The sequence below is a fragment of the Colossoma macropomum genome, unplaced genomic scaffold (assembly GCF_904425465.1).
Source record: "Colossoma macropomum unplaced genomic scaffold, Colossoma_macropomum, whole genome shotgun sequence".
NCBI classification, from domain to species: domain Eukaryota; kingdom Metazoa; phylum Chordata; class Actinopteri; order Characiformes; family Serrasalmidae; genus Colossoma; species Colossoma macropomum.
Genome location: NW_023495343.1, coordinates 48,909 through 66,293, shown reverse-complemented (window position 1 = coordinate 66,293; position 17,385 = coordinate 48,909). Strand labels below are relative to the sequence as shown.

At 36.4% G+C, this 17,385-nt stretch overlaps 1 protein-coding gene across 3 annotated transcripts; it reads left to right on the top strand.

Annotated features, from left to right (window-relative positions):
* Window positions 1-1,172: 1,172 nt before the first annotated feature.
* Window positions 1,173-16,946, top strand: LOC118801824 (interferon-induced protein 44-like). 3 transcript variants are annotated; one of them, XM_036562199.1, is made up of 8 exons: window positions 1,173-1,223; window positions 6,532-6,591; window positions 7,245-7,278; window positions 8,168-8,360; window positions 10,969-11,115; window positions 13,403-13,562; window positions 13,752-13,852; window positions 16,010-16,946. In XM_036562199.1, the coding sequence occupies exons 2-8, from the start codon at window positions 6,540-6,542 to the stop codon at window positions 16,163-16,165; spliced, it is 843 nt and encodes a 280-aa protein (XP_036418092.1). In that variant the 5' UTR covers window positions 1,173-1,223; window positions 6,532-6,539; the 3' UTR covers window positions 16,166-16,946. The 3 variants fall into 3 exon arrangements, with proteins under 3 accessions (XP_036418092.1, XP_036418091.1, XP_036418090.1); XM_036562198.1 differs by having other exon boundaries at window positions 1,186-1,399; XM_036562197.1 differs by lacking the exon at window positions 1,173-1,223 and adding an exon at window positions 4,765-4,851.
* The last annotated feature ends 439 nt before the right edge of the window (window positions 16,947-17,385 follow it).

The following is a 17,385-nucleotide window of genomic DNA, read 5'->3' as shown; positions in this document are numbered from 1 at the left end:
GCCCACGGAGTTTCAGTGGACTGGGCAGACTCCCTGAAGAACCCAGCCTATGGAGTCTGAACCCCAAATTACCCATCACCTCTCCAAAGCCTGACTGGCAGACTGTTAAATCCTTCAGAGAGCCAAATCAGAGGGTCAGACCCACCCCTGTACTTGGATGGCAGGAAGCTGTATGTCCTACTGGCCACAGGTTTAAGGTTTTATAAATAAAAATCAAAACAAATGTCAAGACATCAGAACAAATGTCAGATTGGCAAGAAATTTTAATTTAAAAAAATCTATTATTTTGAACTACTCCAACCAGATTTTTTGCTGAAGTGTTGCTTAATAACACTTAAAACAATGAACCAATATCTTTTTTATCTTTATTTCTTTATTTCCAATTGCATTTTATGTTGCAGTAAAGCATGTATATGCTGACCCTGTTTGACTGACTGAAAATGTGCAGTATTAACTTCATTCTATGAATTCTTTCTTTTTTTGAGAGTATGTGTGTTGTTGTATCAGAATAAAGTAATGCACATACACACACGTAATGAAATATTAATTTTCTGTTAATAAATCACAGCTTTGTATAAGTCTTTGTACAGTTTGTCAGCTCAATCTAAACTTCCAGAGATGTCCAGACACCTCTTTTACACATAATCAGCCATGTACTATATCCAGAAATCTCAGACATAATGTGTGTTCTGAGCTGCACGCACGAGATTAAGAAATTTCTGTCCGGGACACTTCAAATATCATTGAATAGGTCATTGAATTTCTAGAAATATCAGTTTTCATGCAGTAAAATGGCAAACTCTCTAGACCTTTTATTTGCTTACTCGCAAGTGAAATAATAAAAAAATAGCACACACCTGGCCATGGAACAGCTTAGCACCCAAATGTCCAATTACTTTTGAGCCCCTGCAAACGAGGGAGCTAAGTATGAAAAAGGTTGTAAGGTTGTCCTACACCATTAAACCAGTTTGTATGTAAAATATACCTATAAGTCTTATTATACCTGAGGTCATATTCACTTTTCCACCTCAAAATGCTGTAGTAGTGGAGCTGCTGCTAGGCTCTCATGCAGAAGAGGAGAAATGAAGGAGATAGCAGGGAAGACTTTTAGTTTCACTTTGGAAATCATATAAGCTGCTCACCACTGACGCACTGCAGCAGAGCTGCAGCAACCACACCCTCACTGAGGCTTCTGGAAACAGCTAATACCCCTGTCTACTGAGGTAAGGAGATTTCTGACCACTGAAGGAAAGGAAACTTACTAGAAGCATAAAAAAGGACACGGGTGGAGAAGGAGATGTTTTGGTACCTTCTAACTTACCAAAAAAAACAAGGAAACAGATGCTTTCAGGCAGAAAAAAAACATTTTCCTGATGTCTTGTCTTTCTGCTGCTAAAAGGTAAGCTCAAAAGCTCAGGCACAGTGCCTGAATAGAAAGTAGGTTTATTAACTAATAATAATTATTTGCAACATTAAACAGGTAATCATGATATTACATGACACTAATGTAAAATTATTGATATATAAATTTGTCTTCATTTTCGTCTCATTAACCTATTTGGGTCAATTACAATTACAATTGCAATTATAAAGTATTTACACATGAATGTTACACATGCCATATGTTGTTACTTTCAGGAGACCCCAGGCTACTCAGATATCCCATTGTTTGACATGTAAATGCTAACAGAAATTTGATATCTTTATGAATTTGGCTCATTTCTGATCAAAAATGTACTTAGCGCCTGCTTAAATTAGTACTTTTTTTAATTATAGACATCTTGAAAACAAGTGCAGTAATAGTTGTCTTTTCAGTAATTGTTAGCCAAAAGTTTCTGTGAGCTGAAAGTGCAATAATTTTGGTACTGATTAATGCTATAAACAATTAGCATAAGGCGGACATGTTTTTTTTTTATTGATTTTCTGTCCTCTTGGATTCAGGCTCAGAGCTAAAACTCTGATACACAGCAAGACAGACTTTATTTTTACAAATTGAGTTGCATATTTAATATCAGATATTTTGAATCAATGTAAACTGAAAGCACTTCGTTTATAATATGAAGTCTAAAAGCAGAGATGTAATAGAACAGTAGCGAGTCGGGTTTTGGGTGATTTTGGAGCTGGATTGCTGGCTGATAGATGGTTGCAGGTGGATAAAATCACTCTAGATTCTACACTCTAGAGGGCAGGGTATGATGAGTGATCTGATGTGTGAATCCTGTCGCTGTTTTAACCCTTTGTTGGAATATGAAGGCCAAACAGCAGAGCAATAACAGGCAATTAGGCGATTTTCCGAGTTGAATTACTCACAGATAGGCATCACAGCTTGATGACGTCATGCTTGCTAGTTTGGGGCAGGTCTACTGAATGCCCTGATATGTGGACCATTTTTGTATCTTAAACTATTCTGAAGTTATGAAGACTAGAAATGACCTATCGTTTTGCCCGCAAATTGCAGTCTCCGGGTTAAATATCACCCATGTGAAAGAGTAATTGCACCCCTAAACCTAATAACTGGCTGTGAACCCTTTTGGTAGTAACAATTGCAATCAAACACTTGCGATACATTGCAACGAGTCTTTTACATCACTGTGGAGGAATTTTGGCCCACTCTTTTTTGGAGAATTGTTTTAATTTGGCTACATTGGAGGGGTTTGACAGGATCACTGTCCTGCTGCATAACCCTACTGCACTACTGAGCTTAATGTTACAAACTGATGGACGGACATTCTCCTTTAGGATTTTCTGATAGAGAGCAGAATTCCATAGTTCCATCAATAATGACAAATTGTCGAGGTCAAGCAGCCCCAGACCATCACACTACCACCACCGTGTTTGACTGTTGGTGTGATGATCTTATGGTGGAATGTGGTGTCAGTTTTATACCAGATGTAACAGGACCCATGTCTTCCACCATTGACTCATCAGTCCTCTTGGGGGTCATCTAGAAGTTTTTTGGCAAATGTAAGATGAGCTTTTGTGTTCTTTCTCGTCAGCCGTTGTTTGCACCTTCCAACTCTCCCATGGATGCCACTTTTGCTCAGTGTCTTTCTTATTGTGAAATCATGTAAAATTACCTTAACTGAGGCTAGTGTGGCCTGCAGTTCTTTAGATGTTGGTCTGGGTTCTATTGTGGCCTCCTGGATAAGTCATCATTGTGCTCTTGGTGAAATTTTGGTAGGCCAGCCACTACTGGGAAGGCTCACCACTGCTCAATTTTTCTCCATGTGTGGATATTGGCTCTCACTGTGGCTCTCAGTCCCAGAGCCTTAGCAATGACTTTGTAACCCTTTCCAAATTGATAGATTTCAATGACTTTGTTTGGCATCTATTTTTGAATGTCTTTACAATTTGGCATCCTTAGCTTCTTCTTTTTGAGATGTTCTAGCCTGCTTCACATTGCCAGACAGGTACTATTTAACTGATGTTTAGATTCAACAGGTCTGGCAGTAATCATGTCTGGGTGTGGCTAGTGAAATTGAACCCAATGGTCAAATGAATGTGGTTGTCTGGTTGATTTAGTGGATAAGGGGGCCATAACTTTTTCACATAGAGCTAGGTAGTGCTTAACAGCATTTTTTCTTCAAAAAATCATAATTTAGAAACAGCATTTTACCACAATCCAGTACCAAAAATTCAGTTGTCCTAAAACAAGTAATGCAAAGACAATTTTTGAAATAGTACATGTATGCTCATTCCAAATATGATGCCTGCAATATGTTCAAAAAAGTTGAGACAGGAGTATTTTTACCACTGTTTAACGTTACCTGTTCTTTTACCAGCACTTATAAGTTCATTTGAGGACACAAAATCATCCGGGTTTGGAGCAGAATTTTGTACCCTTCTTTATTTGTAGAAGTCTTCAGCTGTGCAACTATGTAAGAACCACACATTTTCAATAGGCGAGAGGCAGGCCAGTCTTGCACCACACTGTCTACACAGCCATGCTGTTGTAACACATGCAGAATGTTTTTTGGTTTAAGCATGAAGGTCCCTGAAAAAGACAGCATCTAGAAGGCAGCATGTATGTTCATTCTCTTGAATGTTTACTGAACTGACAAAAGTACAAAGAAAATATGTTTTCCAATGTTTTTCATTGACCAACTATTATATTGAGTAAATATAAACACAATTTTAATATGATACCTCCAACACACACAAAAAGTAGCAACAGGGCCATGTTTATCATTGTGTTACATCACCTTTACTTTAATTGCAATTTTTATCACATCAAATAACACATCTCTGGCACAAAGCATTTCTCCCAAAAAGTTGAAAACAGGATGTGAGACACTGCTTGTTTTATTTTTTACAATAAGCTATTGTTACGACCCGGTCTATTTGTCTTTCTCTGCATGTGTAGTCCTATGTACTTCCTGCTGCTTTTGTCAGAAGTCACATCAAAAAATCCAAGGGAACCAGTTCCATTGGCAGCCAAACATGCCCACAACATAACACTGCCTCACCATGCATACAGATGAGATGGCATGTTTTGGATCATGAGCAGTTCCTTCTCTTCTCCACATTATACTCTTCCCATCTTTCTGGTACAAGATTATCATTGTCTCTTCTGTTCAATAGATGTTTTTTTAGACCCGTATGGACTGTTTTTTTTTTTTTTTTTTCTTTTTGGACTGTGACACAGAGACGGCTACCTTCCGGACAGAATTGTAAATCTGGCCAACTGTTGTGAAGAGAATGTACTTCAGTCGGGAAAGAATTCCTTTCATCCATGAAAGCTGATTCACTCTGCCCTACTTTCACTTTTACAGCATATAAACTGCTCACCACAGACATTCACATCATGATCACTTAGGTCTCTGGAAACAGCTAATACCACTGTCTACTAAGGTAAGAAAATTGTAGAGGACTGATGGAAAGGGAACTTACTGGATGGAGGAAAAGGACACAGGATAAAATTTACAAAAACCAAAAAAGCAAAATCTTTTGAACAAAAGGAACAGAAGCTTTCAGGCTTTTTTGGCTGCTTAAAGATAAGCTCCAAACTGCAGTGCCTGAATATAAAGTAGGTCTATTTAAAAAAATAATCATATTACTATTTTAATTCCCTGCGGGATTTAACAGTTTCTTTTGATGCGACTTGAAAATCTAAAATTATACTTCATAAAATTGTCTTTACTCTTTCCTCATTAACTGGACATTTTCCCATGTACAATCCCAAACCTGAGCTAACATCAAGTAGTCAGTTGGAACTGGGATGATCTTAGTGTTTTGAGATTGTATTTGTCTTTGAATTGCTTATTTTTAAATTGCTTATTCTTCTTCAAGTCCTTCTGTTGGAATTAAGATAAATAGGCAAACAGATTGCAGCCTTTTATTACATTGATCTTTAAACTGTATAGTAGTTTCCAAAAGTCTGAAATCACTTGTCTTGTTAATAATAATATCTTGATGATGTTTTATTTATTTTTAAAGACCCAACTCCAAAAAGTTGGGACAGTAGGTCAAATGTAAATAAAAACAGACAGGTATATATGCTAATTATAATTTTTTAAGTTCTAATAAAGTTGGAATGGGGCTTGTTTACCACTGAGTTACATCACCTTTCCTTTTAACAACATTCAGTTATTGTTTGGGAGCTGTGGGCACCGAATGTTGTAGTTGTGAAAGATTTTTTACTTGATATACTTTAGCTGCTCAAGAGTCTGGGTTTGAAAATTCTCTCAACATTTGGGATGAAAATGTTTCCTATTTAGACCAGGGAACACTTTTATATCATTTTTTGGATCAGTCTCAGCACTGCAGTGACACTGACGTGGTTGTGGTGTGTTTGTGTGTGTTGTGCTGGTCTGAGTGGATCAGACACAGCAGTGCTGCTGGAGTTTTTAAACACCTCAGTTTCACTGCTGGACTGAGAATAGTCCGCCAACCAAAAATATCCAGCCAACAGCGCCCTGTGGGCAGCGTCCTCTGACCACTGATGAAGGACTAGAGGATGACCAACACAAACTGTGCAGCAGCAGATGAGCTGTCGTCTCTGACTTTAGATCTACAAGGTGGACCAAAAAAGGTAGGCGTGTCTAATAGAGTGGACAGTGAGTGGACACAGCAGCACTCCAGCAGCACTGCTGTGTCTGATCCACTCGTACCAGCACAACACACACCAACACCACCACAACGTCGATGTCACTGCAGTGCTGAGAATGGCCCAGGACCAAATAATACCTGCTCCGTGGTGGTCCTGTGAGGGTCCTGATCATTGAAGAACTGTAACAAAAAAAAAATCTCTATTACTTACCTTTAAGACATTTTCAATACATTTATATGAAATATTCATTTACTTTATTGAGTGTAGTTACTCAATAAAATTACTAGTTAACTGTCAAATTACTAGTTAACTGTCACTACACTAACAGATTATGGCTTATAAATATCTTGACAAAACAGAGTGTTGATCAACAGTCCAATATCAGCTTTTAAACTGAAAACGAGGATGCCAACGATCCCTGCTCAGTCTAATCTCAAACAGAATGGACCCGTGTTTGCTTACATGTTGTTTCTATTTTACAGAGACAAAAATGGGAGGAAATTCATCAAAATCACCTCCTGTTACTCCTGCACCTTCACCAGGTAAGTCTCACCTATTCGTACAGTGTTCATACATCATTAGCCTCATTATGTATATTTATGCAAAACATGATTATTTAATTGTAATGAACCTCAAGTAGACCAATCACATTGTGCCACATTCTGTTTCATAGCACTAAGTCATGTATCATTGCACTAATATTGCATTAAGCCCTGTATCATAGAACTAATATCATAGCACTGAGCCCTGTATCATAGCACTAATATAGCACTAAGCGCTGCTTCATAGCACTAATATCATAGCACTAAACCCTGTATCACAGCATAATATCATAGCACTAAACTCAGTATCATAGCACTAATATAGCACTAAGCCCTGTATCATAGCACTAATATAGCACTAAATGCTATTTAATAGCACTAATATAACAGCACTAAGCCCTGTATCATAGCACTAATATCATAGCACTAAGCCCTGTATCGTAGCACTAATATCATAGCACTCAGTGCTGTTTCATAGCACTAATATAACAGCACTAAGCCCTGTATCATAGCACTAATATCGTATTCTACATAGCTGATATGATTGTCTTTGGTTAGAAAAAAAGATTGCTTTAAGAATTTATGATGCACGTGTTTCTAACTTATAATTTCATTTTTTCTGCTAACACTGTTGAATTTCATTCATTACTCAGAACTAAAATGTCCTTGGAGGTCAGTAAATTGGAGGTAAGAACATGTATGCCTACTAGATGAAATAACGTCTGTACAACGTTTAGTACATTTATTAAAAAACACTCACTGACCACTTTGCACTTACGTGTCCAGAAACAGCCAATGTACTGCCATGCACAATTTGTGTTAGTCATTTTCTAGCCCTTCAGTAATAGTTTTCTGACCACAGAGCCACTCTTGGGTGGTGGACCACACTGAACAGCAGTGACGTGTAAAATCCTCAGCAACACCTTTATGCTTGATAGTCATACCTGCTTCAGCAATGTATTTTTTGTGCATATGTTGAAATATTGAATAAAAAATTCATGGGAATAAAAAATTCATGGGAAAAATACAGTGAAGCTTGTACACTTACTTGAATCATTCAAATATGAATAGAATAAGGTCATGTTTCTACTGATATTTTTCAGATTTTATCCGAACATAGTTACAAACCATGATGGAAGGCAGCAGGTAGCAGTGGACTAATAAAAAAATTCAGACTAATAAAGAATTTCGAACACGCCTTTATCTTCTAAAAGAAAAAATTACATAACATAACAGCAATATTAAACAGTAAACATACTGACATACTATGTCGGCAGCGTCTTAATTTGTTTGGCAGTGTGTTCAGTCTTTGCACTCATGTGATTTTTCATAAAATTAAAGAAAACAGCTATGAGAAGCTCCACTATATTAAGGATTTCTCTGTAAACTCACTCCATATTTCTCAGAAGAGTTTTTTTTTTTAATGTAGCGAGAAGTTAAATTGCAGAGGTAAAATTTCCCCACTGTGGGAGTAAAAAAGACTCACTTAATCTAAGCTTATGTATTTAAATTTAAATATGTTTACTCGCTTTCCTTTGTGTGTGTCTTTCTGACGCTAATCCTCTGTCTGTCTCAGTACTAAACAGGAGATATTGAAACACTTGAACGTTTTAAAGCCAAGTGTGGAGCCCCTTAGGATACTGCTGTATGGACCAGCTGGGGCAGGGAAGTCATGCTTCATAAACTCTGTTCAGAGGGCCCTCTTAGGCTGTAATGCCAGTAGTTCTCTGGAAAGCTCAGCAGGAGCCGGAGAAAGCTCCACTCTTTCAGTAAGTAAATAGTTTTCAGAGCTTCACCTGTTTTGCAAGTTTTACAAATTCCATACTCGTAAAATTCTTTCACCAACAGATCTAACAAAGATGATCCACTAATTTTGAAAGTTCAAATTAATTATAATAATTTTTCATCAGGTATGCACTCATTGTTTTTGTCTATTAGGACATGTAATCCCACTTAATCAGTTTCAGACATATGGGGCAGATTTAATAAATGAGACTATTAGACATACTAATGATTTAAGCAGTGTTACAGATGGATTACAGAACAACAGCCTGTGTAATTACACAAGTGTAATAATTCAGTTTTGCCTCATGTAATTAATATATTCTTTTTGATACACTACAGATCAGAAGTCTTTTTTTACATATTATATTTCTGTTTTACATAATTACTGTGGAATAACTGTGTTGTAACAAGGTAACCTAATTACATCACATTAATTACCATTCTATAATTACCACTCTGTAATTGCATTGTACCTATATAACAACAGAAGTTGATACACATGTGTAATTACATAAGGTGTACTTCTTTAATCCATCAGTAACAGTGACTAAATCATTAGTAATTACATTGTTGTTGCATATGTTGTTCACATGTAACTACACAGTTATTAGAGACAATTAATATCAAGTGGGACCAAACCTTTCTATAGTGTAGTGTTAAAGCTTTTAAATAAGTGGACAGTTTCTGTGTAGTTATTATGTAGGTACTGTGTAATAAATGAGTGGTAATATAGACATTGCATTTGGGGAAATGCAACTGACATTAATAATTTAGTTATATTTTAAGATAAGGGGATGTCTGCTGTTCTGTCACATTACAGAATGGTTTAAAGCTGAAACTGGTTACAGTGTCTCAGCACTAGCGACATACATGCTAGCTAAATATTAGGAAAGCTGGCAGATACAGTGTAAGTAATGTCTTAATGTACATTATTAGATACTTTCTTTTACTACCTGAAAATAAAAAACTTCTAAAAAAATGCCGTTCTAGTCTTGTGTACCCTTGTGTAATTACATGAGAGAGAATAGGCTGTTACAACTATTAAGATACACTTGTGTAATAACATAAGGCAAAACTAAAGTTGATACACATGTAATTACATAAGGTATACTTCTGCAAATCATTAGTAGTTATATTGTTGTTGCATATGTTGTTCACATGTAACTACACAGTTATTAGAGACACTTAATATAAAGTGGGACCAAATTTTCTATACCAGCCACTTAATATATTCACCCATACTGACTCACATGCTTTTTGTCTGAAAGTCTGTGTCCACCAGATAGGACAAAAACCTTCTTTGGTCCAAAGTTATACCATTACTTCAGGCCTATTAGGTCAAAATAATCACTTTTTTCTCAAACTTTGAAAATAATAGAATAATGACCAACTTGAAAGAATTAATACTTGCAGAGAAAGTACATAATTACATGAATAAGATATTATTTCATCAGAAATTTGAGGATATTAAGTAATTGTTTTTCTGCTTTTCTATTTTGAAAGAATGGCTGGTGGAGTCAGCTGAATTGAGCTCTGTACAGAGTGCATTTGGAGACCATGTGATAGTGTAAAATCTCTATTTAATTGCTATCTTTAGTGCTGTTTGGGAATCATATGATTGATTTTTTTTTTTTTTCCACAATTTGCTCCCCAATTCAGACTTGTCCAAATATACCCGCTAGTTAGGACTCCCCCAATCACATGATATCACCAGCACTAGGAGACCTGTGAAGCATCTTATCGAACTGCCACTAAAACAATGTCACTGGACAGCTGAACATGCTTGGAGGAGGACACTAACCTCCAGTTTACAGACTCCAGTGCTGACGAGCATGGTGCTAAGTGATGGGGGGAGACGGAGGGGCATCCTATCCACCCAGAGAGCAAGGCCAGTTGTGCTCTTTTGGACTCCTGGCCACAGATCACTCCCGCAACCATCTAAGCCTTGAATTTGATCCTTGGTGATGCTACAGCCCACCAAGGATCAAACTCATGGCTTAGATGGTTGCACCAGTTGGGAGCCTGGGAATCATATGATTTTCAGCATGACCTCTAGGGCTGCATGTAATGCATCAAAGAATAGTTGGGACATTTCTTCCATATGCACATATAAACCACAGCGCACATGAGTCACAGTGCACAAGAATAACAAAGTAAAGAGTAGCTTTATTTAAGCACAGCCAATCGTTCTGAAGAGTTCACTATTTAGGCAAAGTCTGCTTTTGGTAGCATTGTAAAATTAACCCAGAGTTTTAAAAAAAAGCAGTTAACATTAACATTGTTTTGGAAAAGTATTTTGTTTGGGTTTTTTAGCCTTCATCAAATTATGAACAATGTGGCATGTTCAGCATTAAAACATCTTGTTTTTTCCATCAAAAATAAATACATTTGGAAAAACTCTACTTTCTGTCAGAGTACAAACAATAGCAGCCAAGTTGGCACCAAAAAAAAAAGTTTTTTTCTAAGGTGTTAAACAGCACACAGTAAGTATTTACCACCAGTCTTAAATGGAAGTAGGTGCTTCATTGTAATAATCTCCTCACTTCACACTGCCACTATGTTTGAATACAGTATGTTTGAATCTGTTTCTAGATCAAATCGTACAAGCTGAAGAAGCGTGGAGGTGGACATTATCCTTTTGTTTTCAGTGACATCATCGTGCTTGACCCGAGCAAAGGAGGGATACACACTGAAGACATCATCAAAGTTTTAGAGGGACGTATTTTAGAAGGCTACAAAGTAAGTCCACACTCTTGCCCAGTGAAGTATTACTGATCTCAAATGACAACAAACTGAGGAGGTGACGTTTTGCTGGTTTTACTGACCTTAAGCAGGTATTGCTCTATGGCAAAGTGGGATACAGTGAGCGGTTTTTCAAGACAGGAAGTATCATATCCAATGTGGTTAAACATGAGTTTACTGTGAGTTGTGACCATGATCACTCACAGTCATATTGTGCATATTCTGGCTTACTGAATTACAAAAAAGCCTGAAATGGCAAATCACAATTTGCCAAACTTTGGGCATGAACGTTTGTTTGCTTAATTGGTGGATAATTTTTTTTACCAGTTTGAATAAAGTTCAAAATGTTGGTGCAAAAACAGTCCATACACCTGTCCTTGCCTGACAGTGAGATTATTAAGGGAGGAGCTTACAAATCACTGCTGTTGGAAGAAAATCTTGCATCTCCATTTTTGTCATTTTTCAGATTTTGACACAGTTTGAAAATGGCTATTACTCTTTACATCATATTTAAATTTCATGATGAATGGATCAAAAGAAATGACCCAAAATGACTTCGAAAAAATTCTGGTTCCATTGACTTACATCAAAAGTAAAGTATGTTTTTTCCTTCTCCTGTAAAGTTACCATTTTGGGGATACAAAGTTTTCTTCTGACAACAGCGAAATGTTCACCAATAACAGTGTTACAAGCATTGTGCAAATGGTAAAATACATTTAAAAGATATTTACTTATGAATATGTGAGACCAAAACTAAAGTGGAACTTATTCATTCTTAATAATCAATAACTAACTGTTATAAACCCCTTAGATGGCCAGGGCCTTCTGGCAGGCCCAAAGTTTTATTACACACTTAAGAATTACTTACTTATTACTTAATACTTAACCCCTTATCTAGCCATGTTTTATTACACACTTCTATAACAGCTGAAAAAGAACTACCTCTGTTTAAAAGATCTTTATTAATGCATTTGCTAGACCATAACCAAAGTAGAACTTACTTATTTGTTGTTTACAATGTCATTTTCTTGTTTACAAATAACTTTTCCATGTTATACACTGTTAAAGATGGACATTAGCGCCCAGACTTTCAGCAAAATACAATAAATACAAAATATTCTGTTATTGTAAATTGTATTTTAATTTTCTGTAAAATTACACTGTCCCAGTGTATGCAATTCATGAAATATGATTGTTTACTACCACATTTGGTCACTTTGAATTCCGATAATTATTACCTGTTCATATTCCTTGATTAATATATCACTTAAGACTATTTTAATTATGGTTCTGAAAACTACAGTTAATTAATATTTAATTCATTAAAGCAAAATCTTCATTTTGTCAAAGAAAAAACATAAATGTGATGTAGATAGTCTTCACAAAACCTGGAAAAAGCTGCTATATTGTGGACATTCTGGCAGTGCAATGTATATGAGCAGTCAGTGCCGGCTATGACAGCAAAGGTGTTGATCTGTACCAAACTGATAAATTATCAGTGGGTCCCCATTATGGATTATAGTCAGCACTGCATCAACTTACACATCACAGGCACTATAAGAATCCAAATCGTTAAAATCAAATAATTATTTGGTCTAAATCTGTCCCTTCACCTGAGTAAGTACCATATACTATACCGATAAGAGTCCTTGGGCAAGACTCCTAAAACTACCTTCGCCTACCTGTGTAAAATGATCAAGCTGTAAGTTGTTCTTGATAAGTGCATCTGCCAAATTCCATGAATGTAAAAAAAAAAATGTAAATGATCACAGAAGTAATTAATAGCTCTGTATCTGTGTTAGTTGGGGTTAATCAGTGTTAGCTTGATGTTAGCTTATGTGAGCCCAGCTAACACTGCAGCATTATTGGCATTCATAATCGAGCTAAAACACAAGTGCTCTAGACATAAAAATATAGATCACCAAAGTCAATCATCAGTCACTGACAATTATCAGTAATAAATAACTCTCAACACATTCTTAACTGTCAGCCTGAGACAGACTGAGGAGAGTACATTTTGATAGTGTTTATTCTCACAATATGGGGATGCTGCCAAGTGTGACATCAATTGAATACAATCTATTATATTCTAAAAGAACATAAGGTCCATTTCCTGAGCCATTCTGTCTTTTATCAACTTGTGTTGCTCATGTATACTTTTGTATGTCTTCATAAATATTTTAAAAAATGTAATACATGACTATTCATTTATTTTTCAATCTGGAAATAAGTACCAAAATACCAAACACAAAAAAATCTGGAAATGTTTGTTTTTCTGTTCTAGTTTGATGCCGCATCACCTATAACTGAGGATGATCCAAAGTACAATCACTGCCCAAATCTATGTGATAAAGTCCACTGTCTGGTATACGTTCTTCCTTCTGATAGTACGGCTCCCAATGTGATTGAAAAAATAAGGAAAATTCAAGAGAAAGCTTCTAAAAGTAAGTTGGATATTTAGTATCTTTGATCCTTGAGGTTGATGTAAGATTTATATGTGAAATTGAAAGGCCAATTATTTATTTTTGTGTGAAAATTTGAGATTTTAAGACTGAGAATGATCTTTAACTCATTGTAAAGCATACTTTAATCTGTTGTTGAATTCTTTACATTTATACTACTTGTCTTTACAGGCATACCAAAAGTCATTGTGTTGACAAAAGTGGATAAAGTATCTGAGATGGTCAACCGAGACTTGAGAAAAGTTTACCACAGCAAGAAGATCGAAGAGAAGGTAACCTATGTGCACTGATAGGAATAAAGGTACAGTGCAGGTACATTTTTCATTCATCAAGGTACAAACGTTGTAAATGTTCCCTCAAAGGTACAACAGTGGTTGTAAGAAGTACATATTTGTACCGTTTCATAACCTAATGTTTGAAAATAAAATAAAAAGGCTGGAGACGAGAAGGGGGCGTGTGGAGTCAGTACAACTTATCAGTACAAAATATAATTTCAATTGCATTACGATGCAATTATGTTATATATCCATTTCCAACATTACACACATGGGGCAGATTTACTAAAAGAGGCGCTAAATACCAATTGTTGGCCAACACTTTGTGTTGATGGGGGTTGAATTTAGAAGATCATCTACTAAGACCTTCCATGCAAATGGACACAGCCACAGTCTGGTAGTTACCATTTGAGCAGTGCGATATATTTGGCTCGCATTTTGGGTGAAAACCACTTTTTCATCCTGTAGGAGAAAGTAGTTTTTAATCATTCTCTGAATCTGCTTCAAACTGAAACTCTTATATTGTTGGCATAATACCCCAGACTTTTGAGACAATAAGCACAAACAATGACAGCCTTGTTAGCAAAAAAAATTAGACAAGCTTTTTTACAGGCGTTACACAGCACATGTTCAGTATTTACTATCAGCCTTGCGAAAAAAGACTTGTGGCAGCGTCTTCTGGATTTTTTTTCAAAATCAAATGCATATTTGAAAAACTGTGAAAACTGTCACAATTTAAATTGTGTATTTACAATTGCATTTCCCATGTGAGCGTGCATTATTTAAGACATAATTTAAATTCAAACTTAAGACGTATTTGCATTTGGATTCCTGTGTGTAACGGCTGGAAAAAGTTAAAACGGTGCTTTTGACATTTCTTTTACATTATCTTAAATGGTCTGACTCTGACATATTAAAAACAGAATAAAAACACTATTTACAATTGCATATCCTCACTGTTGCGTTTCAGCTCTGCCAAAATAAACCTGTATAAATCTGTTTTTTTTATGATCATTTTACGAACATTTTTACAATCAGCGAGCACTCCTGTCAATCAAATAGTACAGGTGGGGAATGTCAAGAGGGACTTTTAGCAGTACTGGTACAAGGCTAGATGCTTGTTTAGAATACAAAGGTAGTGATAGCAACCATTGCTAGTGACATTTTAACACTTGCCAACCAGGCCGAGGATGAATCTGTCAAAAATTCCTGCTATTTCATATGGCAGTAATTCTGGACCAGGTAGGACATCTTGTGGCTGTTCGAAGTACCAGTGGTAATGACGTTGTGACTGATTTTGGGCAGAGGCTGGAGAACCTGGACAGCCAATGAAACATGAAATATTTCTTACTTTCTCTTATGTCCCTCCCCACCCAGAGTGTTGAATTGACAGGAGACCCTATTTGACTTGCAAACAGGATTTGTTTAATGGTCATTATTCCATTTTTAATATGTCACAGTCAGAGAGTTGCTTTTCCATATTAACATTTTCCAGCCATTATAAACAGAAATGCAGACAAATACACAGCTTACCCTTGAATTATGTGTTTTGATCTTATGACTACTATAGCATAGTATTTAAGCCCAGGCTTTAGAATAGGAAACTTGCGAAGTATTGCATCCGTTTCCATGATCTACTGAGCGTTTATTCCTGTATCTGATTATCGTGTATGACCTTTGCCTTTGTTCTTTGAGTTTGTCTTTTTGCCCAGCCCTTCGGATTGTTAGCCTGTTTTGGGATTTTGAACTTAGACCCTCTGCTTGTGTTTTTGACCACGTTTTGGCCTTCTCCTGTTTGGACTGTTTGCCTGGTGTAATGTTTATTGTTTTGTTTCTCATCTGCTTTCTGGAATTGACCCCTGCCTGTTTTTTCACCACGAACTTGAACTGCAATTCTACTAGTAAAGCCTCCTTTCTATTTTATATCTGCAAGCGTCTGATTCTGTTTGACACGTCACAGACTCACATGGAAAATGCAATTGTAAATCTATCATTTAATTAGCCTTTTCAAATTTGCATTTGATTTTGAAAAATTGTTTCCATTCATGCCATCAGAGTGAGAGACCAAGGCGTTCTCACTGATCTACCTCCCTGTTGCACAGAAAGGCTGGGGAGGAGAGGAAGATGACTCACATGTTTACTTTATTTGTTCAGGTAGAGGACTGCAGTGATAAACTGACCATCTTGTCGGACAACATCCACCCTGTGAAGAACTATCATGCAGAGGTCAATGAAGATGCCAATGTTGATGTTCTCATCCTCATGGCACTGAGGAATATTGTTAAATTAGCCAACAACTACGCAAAATGAATCGAGTGGCAATTCACACATAGAGTAAAGGGGAATTCCACTCATTTTTCAAAATGTCTGCATTACTTTAACATTTATTACTTTATTTTCATTTTGCCGTTATCTTTATGACTAAAAAACTATCCTATATATGTGGTGTTATATATTATATGACAAAATTAACCACACAAAAATGTGAAATTACATAATCATGTTGTAGCCGTGCAGCGCTACCTGTGTTAGCAACCCGGAAGTAGGTGCTTTGCTGCTGTGACATAACGCTAATTTGTCCTATTGGTCTTTACACTATGCTGTCCACCGATGTCTGCAAATGACGCTGTATGATTCTAATATCTCTGTGGATTTGCTTGATAATTCATTCATTTGATCTGAGTGGTTCATCTGGGCTGCAGCATTCACTGCTTTGTTTAGAAAGATGTCAGTATGAGCAGAGCTGCATCCTAGCTGTGTGCAAGGGGTGAAATAAATCTGCCTGATAAATGTATTTTTATCCACATTTGGCACATATTAATTCATTATCTGATGTTGTAAAATAAATACCCATTGCAAAAAACTACAACCATGTTGCCTACACGTATTAGCTGCTAGCTAACAGCATTAGTCAGAGCTCCTGTGAAGACTGTCTGTGGTCGTTATCATAAACAAGCTTTTATGTAACAGTGATGTAATCTAGGCAGCTAGTTTGTAAAACATTGATTAGTTAACGTTTGTCTGATTGTGTATTATATAACATGTATAATGTTATTTGTTCATTTGTTATTTACTTGTTTCCTGTTACTGGTTCATGTGATTTATATAGTGTTTGCTTTTAAATGATTCTGAATGTATTTACATGTGAACTCTGTAGGATAGTTTACAATAGCAGGCACAAACACTGTTAACTAATGATAAAGGATTAGTAATAAAACATTATTCCTGTCAATTACTTTAATAGTATCTTGTTAATAGCCTAACTGGGGTTTATTTATTTATAATACTCATAATAATACTTCACATAACGTATAGGTAGTCTCACAAGGCCAGGTGTGATCTTGTACCGGGAATGTCTGGCGACAACAATGAGAATTTTTGGGCTAAATATGGATGGGAACGTAGACTTATGGTAGGAACAAACTGAGGTCTGAACAGACAAGAGGATTTCTGGGGCAAGTTTTCGAGGTGGTGTATCCTTATTAGAGACATTTTCGCCACAATCCAGCACCATCATTTTAATAAGTTGA

Excerpts from the sequence above, each read along its gene's own strand:
- LOC118801824 (XM_036562199.1), top strand. The coding sequence starts at position 6,540 with ATGGGAGGAAATTCATCAAAATCACCTCCTGTTACTCCTGCACCTTCA. Across the intron at positions 11,116-13,402 it reads GTATTTTAGAAGGCTACAAA|TTTGATGCCGCATCACCTAT; the intron begins GTAAGTCCACAC and ends TTTCTGTTCTAG. Across the intron at positions 13,563-13,751 it reads TCAAGAGAAAGCTTCTAAAA|GCATACCAAAAGTCATTGTG; the intron begins GTAAGTTGGATA and ends TTGTCTTTACAG.